At 43.4% G+C, this 12,989-nt stretch overlaps 1 protein-coding gene across 3 annotated transcripts in view; it reads left to right on the top strand.

Annotated features, from left to right (window-relative positions):
- Positions 1 to 7,640, top strand: part of LOC144528969 (melanoma receptor tyrosine-protein kinase-like) — an 86,832-nt gene extending 79,192 nt beyond the window's left edge. For all 3 annotated transcript variants that reach the window (XM_078267873.1, XM_078267874.1, XM_078267875.1), the window contains one exon: positions 1,656 to 7,640. In XM_078267873.1, the coding sequence (XP_078123999.1) occupies positions 1,656 to 2,017 (362 nt within the window). In that variant the 3' untranslated portion in view covers positions 2,018 to 7,640. The remainder of the gene's footprint in view (positions 1 to 1,655) is intronic.
- The last annotated feature ends 5,349 nt before the right edge of the window (positions 7,641 to 12,989 follow it).

Raw genomic sequence — 12,989 nt, 5'->3', positions numbered from 1 at the left:
ACACACACAGAGACACACACACACACACACACACAGAATAACTAAGAAATTACCAAATAATAAATAAACTGTCTGTTATAATGAATGTATAAAGCAGTGAATGTGTAGAATAATAACCCCAGTAAACAGGTTTATTCACACGGACAGAGACACACACACACACACACACACACACACACACAGACACACACACACACACACACACACACACACAGAGACACACACACAATAATAACCCCAGTAAACAGGTTTATTCACACGAACAGAGACACACACACACACACACACACACACACAGAGACACACGCACACACACACAGAGACACACACACACACACACACACACACAGAGACACACACACAATAATAACCCCAGTAAACAGGTTTATTCACACGAACAGAGTCTCGTCTTGTTTGCCCGTCGACCTGCAACTTTTAGTTTTTCTGGGTCAAAACCTTTATCAACGTTTTGGTCGTGTTTTTCGACACTTTTGTGGCTTTCCCTGATGTTTTTGTCACTATTTTTGACCCACCCAAACACCCAAATTCACTGAAAGTAGTGAACTGATTATTTATGTTACATGTGAAGAGCGTCGTAGGGAACCATCTACGTTGTTTTTTTGGACAATTAGCTTGAAAGAAACCCCAAATCTCTGATACAGAACCTTTTTGAAAATGGGTCAGATTTGACCCGAGGAAAACTGGAAGGTTAAGATGAAAACTGAGACGTAAAATACAGAACGTTTGTGTTCACATTGTCAGTTTCCTATTAGGTTTCTTTCTGGTCTACTTCAGTTCTCAGGGCTAACATCATTTGGCAAAAAGGCAACGCGAACCTGAAGCCTGTTGTGTTAACAATGGCATCATGGCTTCACGTAAACATACACGCCCACTTTCCTGAAGCCAAGTGGCGTGATATCTGTACGCATTTTGTGCGCCGTATACAGCGGACGGGTTGGGTTTAGGAAACGTGACACGATCCCCGATCTCCTGGGTGAAAGTTGGGCGTGTTATTTAAACAGAGATTAGTTCTTCTACTGGAGATAGAAACACTGTTGACTTGGAGGCCGGTACGTTCTAGAGGTCTCTGAGTAACCGTGAAAACGATGACCTCCAAGTGTGAAAACACCCTAAATAAATCTGTGGCCACTCACCCACTTCTCTACACATTACACCCTTATTCCATTATGCATCTTGCACATTACTTTGCACTATTACTTTTTGCACTTTACATCCCACTCCATGTGTACTTGTCTTGATATTATGTCTTATTTGTATTTTTGTATATTATGTTGATATGTGCCTATATGTATATTGTTGTCTCTATTGTACAGTATGTGCCTATATTACTATTTGTCTACTGAATGTTTACTACTACATGTCTATTTGTTAATTGTATAGAGAGTTAACACCTACCTTGTATATTTATATTTGCAAGAAAACAATACTAGCTATACTGCTCTTATTTTTATATTATATGACTTTTATTGTCTGAATATGTGTTATTTTTATAGCTTTTTTGTCTGTTTTGTCTGAAAATGTCTTATCTGTGGTTTTACATTTTGTGTGGACCCCAGGAAGAGTAGATGATGTTCTGCATCAGCTAATGAGTATACGTGGCCAATAAAACTGAAACCTGTTTCTCTCTCTCTCAGAGTACATGAACCAGAGTATGAGTGACACCAGCCGGAGCAGCAGGCTGTCGGATGTGTTGAATCCCAACTATGAGGACCTGAGCCTGGGTTGGGGCGCGGCCTCGCTCCCCTTCCCGCTGGAGGATCTGAAGCCTTTCCCCAGAGTTCCCGAGGGCCCCGAGGTCCCCGAGTACCTGAACACTGCCCAGAGCTCGCTCCCCCTGGCCGCCAGCAACAGCCTCGACAACCCGGACTACCAGGCGGACTTCCTGCCCTCCGCCACGAACAGCGTTCCTTTAACGGGGAACGGCCTGTTCCTCCCGGCCGCGGAGAACCTGGAGTACCTGGGTCTGGGTGCTGCGCTGCACGTCCACGTCCGCTAGGGGGCGACGTGCAGCGGCCTTCAGACACTTAAAACTAAAGCTGTGATGTTCTGTGGAAAACAAACTTCCTGTGATGCCTGCATGATCCAACATGATGATAATCCTGTTCTACGCACCTTTGCACTGCAATAGCAATGACTCGCAAAGGGGAGTGCCCCCCCTAGAGGACACGTCACACTTTTATACCCCATAGGCGCTGTCGGTACGCGATCTGTGCCGCCTGCACGATCCGACATGCACATGCACAAGATGTTCTTGCATGCGCAGATGATTATGATTAACTGTTTACGCCACTGCATGATCTGTTCCACGCTTGCACACCTTTGCACCGCGGGAATTTCATTCATTTCACAGCGCTCGCAAAGGGCAGCGTGGAGGAAACTGAAGGTCTGCAGTGACAGAAAGACTCAGATTTCATTCCACATGGAACCAAAACCAAAATGTATGCACATGCGCAACCCGTTCTCACTCCGAACTTGTAACATAAGGACGTTTGGACAGTGGCTGTCAGCGTCTGAAGCGACGAAAAAGGCGTCTTTCAGCGCGTTTGTAGAACGTGGCGGGGAGAGCAGCAGCTACACGGGTTTAGAGAGCCGTATGTAAGGACGAAATTCTGCGCAGGGAGGTTGGTCGGGGGGGGAGGATGGGTCAAACAGGACTTTCACCCAGGAGACGGGGGATCGTGTCCCGCTCGGCACGTTTCCTAAAGTCGCTTTCTTCTTTAAGCTCACCCACGACCTTTTCCTAAACTCAACCGTGCCGTTATTCCCGCGAGTCACGACGGAAACGTAAGCCCACCCACGACCTTTTCCTTAACATAACTGCGTCAAAAGGGACGGCAATACGCTAAAGGAGACTTTTAGCGTCAATAACAACGACAAAGGCACCTGACCAAGCGTCTGTATTTTACGAGATGGGAGTGAGAATCTGTTGGCATGCGCATATCGGATCGTGCAGGCAGCACAGATCGCGTACCGACACGGCCGCCTGCTTGGATTTAGACTGCTGACAATATTTAGTCTTCCAGGAAATGCTGACTGAGCGTTTTCTGCGTTTTACACTGGAATACAACGGCACTCAGGCCGCCGTTACGGAGGGAGAGGAGAGACAGACACTTTGCAGGGATTCAAACTGTTAGCGTCCCATATGTTAGCGGTGTGTAGGAAACCATGCACATGATTTTTTTTTTTTTTGGTTGAAAGAACACCCAGATTTCAGACATAGAAACTTTTTGAAAACGGGTCAACAGGAGGGTTGAAGAAGTTAAGGCCCTTAAAGGGTAACTACCTTCTTTTCAACCTGGAAATTATTGTGTTATTATGTTCCTATGTGTTTGTGTTTAAGTGACTGATGGGAACAACAATCTGTGACATTGGTCCAGTATTAAGAGAGATCGCTGCAGTCTGCAGCAGAGAAACAAGCTGTAATCTAAGTTAATAGGACGATTGTAAAACTTGTATTTACCTTCACAAAAGTGCTGTTTTTGCCACTGACAGACTCAGATTAATATTCTAAGTGTCTGACAACATTATGGAAAGGATTTCTAAGGAGGTCGACCTTTCTGTTAAAGAGTAAAAACATAAAAACATCCACGAAATTGCGTTTGTTAAACCCACCAGACTCCATGTAAATAAACAGTGATTTTAGCATCGTAAAACACACTTCATTCAAAGTCGACAGAAACAAAATAAAACTATGAAAAGCCGTTTTGGGTCGTCTTTCCACTTTTCCAACCATCTACAACTCTAGTTTTGGTTGAAATAAACACATAGTTTACAGATCTACATGTGGAAACATGCTGGCTCTATACGCGCTAAAAGTACTGTTTTTTTAAATGGAGTCTGGTGGGTTTAGCGCTAGCGACCTCAGAGCTGTTTCTGGTTAAACAGAAACGTCTTATCATGTCACTTAGACACAAAAACAGTAGTTACCCTTTAAGATGCCAAATTATTCAGTTTTATAACAACTTTATTTTGTTAAATATGCAGCCCATCTTAAACTTTAAGCTATTTTTACATAATTGATGAGGATTTGGGTACGACATCAGACATCACAATTTTTACGCTGCAGCACAAAGACTCCTCTTCTCTTCGAACCTAAGCTTTATTATTTCATGCTGTGGACAGTTTCAAAGTTCCCGCTCGTCTTGGTTTTGTTGGACACACAGAGACGGCCGGGATTTGTCGTGTACGTACGTGAGAAGAAGGCAAAATTAGGTTTGAATGGTGAACAGGATCCAAAGGCAGACAGAACGCAGAGCCAGGAGTGTGAACAGGGTTTATTTAAAGTACCAAGTCCAGGTTTCCGAGGGGAAAAGCAAGTCCAGGTTTCCAGGGTGGAGAACAGGTCCGGTGGTTTTCTGAGAAGGAGCAGGTCCGTCAGAGAGAGACAGTAGGCCGGCTTGTGGTGGGGTCCAGTGGTGGTGGTCCGGTCCGGTGGATGGCAGGAGAGGAGCTGTAACAGTAGTGATGGCCAAATGAAGCTTCGTGAATCATTGTCTTTATGTTCTGAGCCCACTAGATGGCGCTCTCTGTTCAACAAAGGGTTGAGAATACGCCTTGGGCCTTTCTCTTAAAACCAAGAGCGCCATCTAGTGAGCTCAGAAAGTAAAGACAATGCTGTCAAGATCTGACACGATCTGTTAGGTGTTCAAAAAATAGCGAAAAAAAACATTTTGAAAACAGCAAAAAAGTCAAAAGGTCCGAGACCGTGTCCAGAAACTCAGAGACTTCAACGGTAGAAGCTCGCTCTAGCCGTTCGCGGTTTCGCGGGTACGGTAAACGTTTCTATGTTAACAGTGAGTTGGACCAATCAGAGACGTTGCTGTTACGCTTAGGATTGTGGGTAGTGTAGTTTTTCTCCATGAGATCGCGGATAAAACGTGTTTTTCTTAAAACAAGGTTGATTTCATACAGACTTCTAGCTTCTACAGGAGCAGAAACCTTCGTTTCACAACCACGTAGCTCGGGGTCAGTCTACCTCAGATGGTAGAGACATTATGGGATGGTTTAGACATTATGGGATGGTTTAGACAGGGATTTTTACTTCCGGAGTTGGCTGTGGGCGGGACTGTTGAGGTCTATACACAGGGTAATGAGGTAACAAGGGACAGGTGACACTAGGGCTCAAGAACAGGTGAAACACATCAGGGTGAGGCAGCACAAATCACAAAAGGAAGTAAAACAAGACAAGATAAGACAGAAAAACAGACTACCAAAATAAAACAGGAAACAGAACAATACACACACACATATACACCATAACAAATGCTTCACGCAGCTTCATTTGGCCATCACTAGGTAGCAGGAGCCAGGGTCCAAAGGCAGCTAAGGCAGAAGAGAAAGGATCAGGAATTACCGGGTATATTGGTGGGTTTATGCCACCTGGGAATATCAGGGACCGCCACTGTGATTACTTTGTTTTTCCGACTGCCAGTGTTCATGTGCTTCACTGTCTATGCGTGTTCCTCTTCTGTTATATTGGCGTTTGGCATAACAGCTTGTTGCACGACCGCCACCAAGTGTTGGGCGTACTTGACTTGGTTTACTTGTTACTGGCAATAGCACACAACCTTTATAACTAATAAGTTACTGTTGAAACCAATGGACGACTACGACCTAAATCAGTAGCACATTGTGGACGTTGGCAAACTATATTACATGCATGCGTGCATTTTCTATATTTAGGAAAAGTTTCTCACCCTTCAACACATTTGAATGATCGTCGGCCATGTTTCTGTACGTCCGTTGTCAACAACGCGTCACCAACTGGGAACCTCTGTTAGCGACATCTAGCCCCAGTTTCCCACCTCTGATTCCCACAGGAAGTGACGTGAACGATGACGTTTTCACTGGGAAAAATGTTTTTCCGATGCCCATGAACGCGCGGTATAAAGCAGAGGTTGATTGTGGTACATGAGCTGCAGCTGGAGCCCTGACTCCTGCACACCAGACTCCACTCCTGCAAGAGAGACAGACAGAGACAGAGGGAGAGAAGGGGGGGGGGGAGAGAGAGAGGAGAGACAGAGAAGCTACCTAGGAGCAGCTGCAGGCCTAACAGGATCAGAGACTCTTTGGATGGACGAACAGTGTTTCTGAACTCTGGAATAACGCTTGACCACTGGTTAACACGCTCCAACAAGACCTCCACAGCTGGAACACTGAAAAATCCTAATTTACATGGCTGCATGTAAGCGGGAATATTCACTTTCATTTGTCGTGTAAACAGCTTAGTCGGAATATCGTCTTTTTCAGAATAAGGACAAAAAACTGAATATTATGTGCATGTAAACGTAGTCGGTCTGCAGACGTTATGCTGCGATGTAGCCGGCCTGATTGTTTTTACATGTGTATTAACCTTGATGATTGTGTACTGATGTGTAAAATGTTTGTTATTCTACTCTTTACTTGATAAGAATGAGCCAAACTCTGATGTCCTGTCGCTGCACACTGACTCCTTAAACTACCACTACTTGTTTTTAACTGAATGTTTGTGTGAATGTACGGAAGCTCAGAGGCCGGACGATGATTATTATTCTCAAGAAAACAAACGTGACCATATTTAAGGAGGAGGGAGTCTCGGCTCTGATGAAGATGCTCTTCATGTTTAAACATTACACTGTTACACTTAATACATACTGTGTAAATATACTTATACTTATATTGTTTCATATTCATGTGTGACGTGCACCAACAACACCAAAACTAATTCCTTATATGTGTTAAAAAACGTACTTGGCAAAAAAAACCCCTTTCTGATTCTTCAGGTGAGACACTACAGGTGAATAAGCCAAAATGTTTAACTTACCAATATCACCATAATACTTCACCAGTTGATTACTCACATGAATAGGAGAAAAAAATGTATTGCAAGTTTTCTGTAATTGTATGTTTAAATATGCTAATTAGGCTATATCTAATTAAACATGAGGTAATTTGCATATATTTTGAAGCAAAGAATCTGACCATTGAAAAAAACAACTAACCCTAACCCTGTATATATATTAAATTAAAAGACATTTACAGAGGAGATTATGAATATCTCCTTTTGTTACCCAGTAAATCAGAAAATACTGCCAATAGCCTTAAAAAATGGATTTCCGCCCTATTTTTAGGCATAGAATGTCATATAAATCAGGCCAAGAATGATATATCAACAAATCCCTCAGTACAGACCTTCAGAATATAGTTAGGAATACGACTGTAAAGCTTGGTGTATGTAGGTGCTACAGAAGTGGAGATTCTTCGCTCGGAAACAGGAAAATATAATAAAAAAAATGACAAAAATAGATTTTTAATTGACCAGTTTACGGCTAAAGAACATTTTCTCTGATCTTTTGCAGATGTTGAGTCATGATTGATGATTTCCATGAAATAATCACATTCTAATCTCAGGAAAGAGATGATAAAAATGTTGTTTTCTTGAGAACGAGTTAAATGTAATTAGTGATCTCGACGGCTCTCAGCTTCCATAGAAAGAGACACCGAGGAATCACGTTCAATGTCTGTAAATGTTGTTGTATTGTGAAGCTTTTTAAAGCTTAAATTGTTGTTCAATTGTGATAAGTTGTGTTGTGAAGCCAAGTTTGAGAAATATTTGTTGTTTTAAAGCAGTGGTGTCTTAACTTCTCTGTTGTTTAGTTCATTGACATGCTTTTGTTAAAGGTAGGAATGGCTCCCGTCTAGCGGTGAAACTGTGACTGAATCTTTTGCATTCAAACTAATAGGTCTCTCTAGCTCGCTTTTTCAAATGCGTGTTGCAGCTACGGTAGCCGTTATGTACCAAGAAGCTACGACAACATGTCTTCCCATTTTCGCTTTTTTTGGCGACGAGGATTCCTTCTCCTGTGGCTCGGCATTAGTGCGATCCTCCATTATGAACTAAAGGGCGATGACGAGCTCCTCTCACGATCTCCTTCTCCGTTTCAGCTGGTTTCAGTCACGTGGCGCTGGCTCTGAACGGAAACGTGTTGTGGATTAGCTAGACCAAGGGGGTCACCCTCGCTTCACAACTCAAACCTCCTATGGCGCCATTTTGATGCTACCAAGCCATCACCTCCCGTTAGCATCCCGTTAGCATCCCGTTAGCATCCCATTGACTGCCATTCATTCTGACATCACTTTGACAGAGAATACCTTTACATCTGAAGAGTTTAAAGACTCTATTTGTCCGTTGTTTATTTCTAAAGAAACACGACAACGTATAAAAGGCTCCATTACCTTGTAGCTCACGTTATGGCTCCGTAGCAGACGTTTTTATAACAATAGGCTAACGATTGGGTCATAACCACGAGACTTCCTGTCTCATAGTAGAGGAGTTACCGTATAGTACAGGAGAAGCTCTCAGGCAGTTTGGACTTCCATCAGCTGTTTAAGTGTAATGACTAATGTTAACTATCATTTTAGTGATCAATAATGAGCCTGTGTCTATGTTATCTCCTTACATATACCTACGCTCTCCGTCTCTGCTAGATTGGGAATGATTGAGATTTCTCTTGGCACAGCTACCAGAAGACTTCCAACTTTCAGACAGGTTGCTCACGTCACATCTACGTCTTCAAGCTCAGTTGGAGGCTGCTCAGTAACGCTCAGCCATCACCGGGAAAGAGACGTCACTGGTCTCCGTCCAGAGACACGGGACCTGGTCTGTCTATGAGCTAAACAGGTAGGCTAGTGCTCCATGTCCCTCTCAGTGATTACAGAACGACATGGAAGCCTCCTTGGACTTGCCCGTCCGATGTAAATACAGATGAGAAATTCTTTGCTTACGAGGAGAAGTCAGATCATTGGCAGAGGTCATTTTACACCAATGAGGACATATTTATGAATGAAGACTTCTAAAACACTACACAGTGTACCTTTAAGAGAAAAGGTCAAATACTGTATGTTTGACTGTATTATTGTACGTCTCATAAAGCTTTCTCACAAAAGTCTGCAAAAACGTTCCTCAGCCATAATGGAAAAAAGCGACAGAATCGGAAAAAAAAAGCACCAAAAACTTCAGAAAAAGCAACGAAAACGTTGATCAGTCGTTCATGTCTTCAGTTCAGTGTTCAGTGCAGACGCTGCATCATTATTTGGGGGGGAAATGGTGACATCTGCTGGCTTCAACGTTGAGGAAAAGGAAAAAGCTCCACAGGTTGACTTCATGGGTCACATCAAACTGTAATCAACTAAGAAACAAGAGTTATTTTACAGCACATGTTTTGCGGCCCAGTTTGTTATCTTTAAAAACGAGCCAGCTGTTCGTGGAGCAATAATACATCATTTGGTCCCTTGACCAACAGTCAGGCCATCCATGTGTTTCGTTACTCACGTTATTGTTGACGTCGGGGTCATTGACTAAGGTAACGTTAAGGTTGGTAGCTGCAGACTCCTCATTAACGCTGGCTGTTCCTCTCACATCAAGCTCCCAAGGAGGGAGAGAGAGACAGAGAGAGAGAGAGAGAGAGACAGAGAGAGAGAGAGACAGAGAGAGAGAGAGACAGAGAGATAATGTGTGTGTGTGAGAGAGAGAGAGAGAGACAGAGAGAGAGAGAGAGAGAGACAGAGAGAGACAGAGAGAGACAGAGAGAGAGACAGAGAGAGAGAGACAGAGAGAGAGAGAGAGAGAGAGAGACAGAGAGAGAGACAGAGAGAGAGACAGAGAGAGAGAGAGACAGAGAGAGCAGAGAGACAGAGAGAGAGAGAGAGACAGAGAGAGAGAGACAGAGAGAGAGAGAGAGCAGAGACAGAGACGAGAGAGAGAGAGAGAGCAGAGAGAGAGAGAGACAGAGAGAGAGAGACAGAGAGAGAGAGAGAGAGACAGAGAGAGAGAGACAGAGAGAGAGAGACAGAGAGAGACAGAGAGAGACAGAGAGAGAGACAGAGAGAGAGAGACAGAGAGAGCGAGAGAGAGAGAGAGACAGAGAGAGAGAGACGAGAGAGAGAGAGACAGAGAGAGAGAGAGAGCAGAGAGAGAGCGAGAGAGAGAGCAGAGAGAGAGAGAGAGAGAGAGAGAGAGACAGAGAGAGAGCGAGAGAGAGAGAGAGAGAGAGAGAGAGAGATCATTGGGGATGCATAAGGATAGGGTAACTCATTGTCTACAATATTAATAATAGGCCTAGAGTACAACAATATAACATATTTACCTGGAAAGGGTCCATCAGCTCCACAAGCTGCCATTCTGTTAACTTTAGTTTAACAAAGTCATCCATATTCAATCACTACAGGAGAGAAGAACAAGATCTGGTAATATTCAAAAATATATACAAAAGAGAGGGAGGAATATCGGTCAATAGACTGAGGTTTTAGGATTTAAATATGAGTACAGTGCAAGGCAGATCAGGGCAATGGTCATATATTAATAATACTGTAATTGTAGGACTGACAGACATGAGGTAGATGAGCAGAACAGTGGTGGTTGACTTTGTTCAGTGTGGGGGGGGGGTATTTCTGACAGAGCGACTGCTTGGGGGAAGAAGCCGTCTCTGTGTCGGCTGGTTTTGGGGAACAGAGCCCTGGATCTCCGACCAGAGGGAAGGAGGGTCAACAGTTAACAGTTAACGAGGTTACTATAATCTAGAGCTCTTTTCAACCAGTTAAATCCCAATGTACACTAAACACTGATTACTAACAGCAACAGCACCTTCAATGCTCCGCTATTAGCTGTACTAGCTACTAGCTTACAGCATGAGTCAGCAATTAGCGCTAGCTAGCGGTTAGCATTAGCGATCTTTTTAATACCTCATATCATAGTGAATCTGTCTCGTGATTTGCCTCAGACACGTGGTCACTGGTTACCTGTTAACTGTTTGTAGTTTCACTCCCTCAGAGATTTAAGAAATATTCTCCAGTTATATCTTAGGTATCATGCTACAACATTAGCCAACTAGCATCGGCGCTAGCATACTTGAAATTAGCCTTAGCCTTATTATAGCGTGCATTAACCACAGTTGGCTAGAAATCACTGTTGCTAAATGGATTATCTGAGCTAAGATGCTCCTCGTAGACCACCATGAATCAAGATCAAGTAGCTAAGTAACCAGTAAGCAGAGCTAACGTCTGCTGTTTGACTGCAAGCAAAGTTGTAGTAAGCATATAGGCTCCTTGCTAGCTAGCTAGCTGTTTGCTTAATTAGCATCAGTGGTAGCCGTCAGAGGGGGCAGAAACGGTAGCTTCGCGGTAACGGTCGCTGTCCATCAGCTGTTGATGTCCATCAGCTGTTACTGTCCATCAGCTGTTGCTGTCCAGCAATCCATCAGCTGTTACTGTCCAGCAATCCATCAGCTGTTGCTGTCCATCAGCTGATGCTGTCCAGCAATCCATCAGCTGTTGCTGTCCATCAGCTGTTGCTGTCCATCAGCTGGTGCTGAAACATTTTGACTCATTCTTCAGTCTTTTCTTTGTGTTTTCTTTGACATATAGTCTTACTTCGCTCAACAAGTGACACATCATAACATGTTTCATCAGATATTTTACCTTTTTTATTTTTAAAATGACTTGGTAGCAGAGGGCCCCATGTCCGCCCCCACTGTACTGAGAGTCTAGCTCCGCCCCTGCTCGATAACTAACAACTAGCAAGCTCATGTTTCTGTCGAAGACAGGGGTAATCTTCTAAAAAAAATGAAAAATGACAAACCTTAAGCCTTCGGTCGGATCCGGGCTCCGATAGTAAGTCGTGCTCGGATGGTAAATGGCAGCCACATAAAGCCAGGAGGCTGGGCTGATTCTTTCACTTCTCATCGACTCCAGCAGTTTGAACTCAGATCATTGTTGCAACTGCTGTTGTGGATATCACAACTCCCCTTTAAACACTTAATAAAACTGAGCCATAAACAAGTGGTGGACAAAGTGTTGATGATAACACTACAACAATAAAAACAGTAGGCATGCTACACTGTATGATTGCATTAGTTTGGCTAAGTGTGCGGGAGTCTTGACTGATGATGTTCTCACCGTTTTATTATTATAAGGCTATATTAGCTTACCTTTCATTCAACGAAGTAGCCTACATCTTAATAATAAGAAAACATCACCTTAGGTTGATCAAACCTTGTGTTTGTGTCCTTAAAGTAGTCTAGATAAACGTTGCACATCATGCAGCTTTTCAATCTGCATATATATATATATATATATATATATATATGCAGATGAAAAGTACATATCTAGCTATATATATATATATATATATATATATATATATATATATATATATATATATACATGGCGTTAGTAGTTTTAAGGAGTAGGAGTTGGTATACATATTCAGGGGAGCGCTAGGACGAGTGGTATTTGTGATCTTATGTGGTGGGCCGGTCTGGACCAAAATGCCAGGTCTGATTTTTGGTCCCAGTCCACCCCTGTCCTCACCTAGCGCCACACACACACACACACACAGACACACAGACACACAGACACACACACACACATACACACACAGACACACACACAGACACAGACACACACACACACACACAGACACACACACACACACACACACACACACACGGTCTGTCCTGAGCCGACTCTCGGCTCTGAATCAAATCAAGAGAAAATGACATTTTAAAAGAAGAGAAAGGTCTGTGTGTAGTTTGACAGTTGGTCCAGCAGGGGGCAGCACTCACCTGTTACATATAAACCATAAGAGGAGTTTGACATTCGAGCCAGGGGGAGGCAAAAAAAAACCTCATTGTAGAAGCTGAGAGCTGGCCTACCACCTGGGGAACAGCACGAGCACATATGGACAAAACAAACATGCTAAATAAACATATATGTTTATTTATATAAACTAAAATGTAACAGTGAACAATCAGCGTTGGACCTCCAGTCTGTTGCGACGCCTCTCCAGACGCAGAAACCAAGATCAGTCACACCATAAAACGTTAAGACACGTCTAGCAAGGCCTATACAGGCGTCACCTTCACCAGCCAGCTCCAAACAGGTGAACGAGGCCTCTCCACGCGCAATCAATTAGTAAGCTGACATCACATGTA

The sequence above is a fragment of the Sander vitreus genome, chromosome 14 (assembly GCF_031162955.1).
Source record: "Sander vitreus isolate 19-12246 chromosome 14, sanVit1, whole genome shotgun sequence".
In the NCBI taxonomy this organism is placed as follows: Eukaryota; Metazoa; Chordata; class Actinopteri; order Perciformes; family Percidae; genus Sander; species Sander vitreus.
This window is presented reverse-complemented; position numbering and strand designations above follow the sequence as displayed.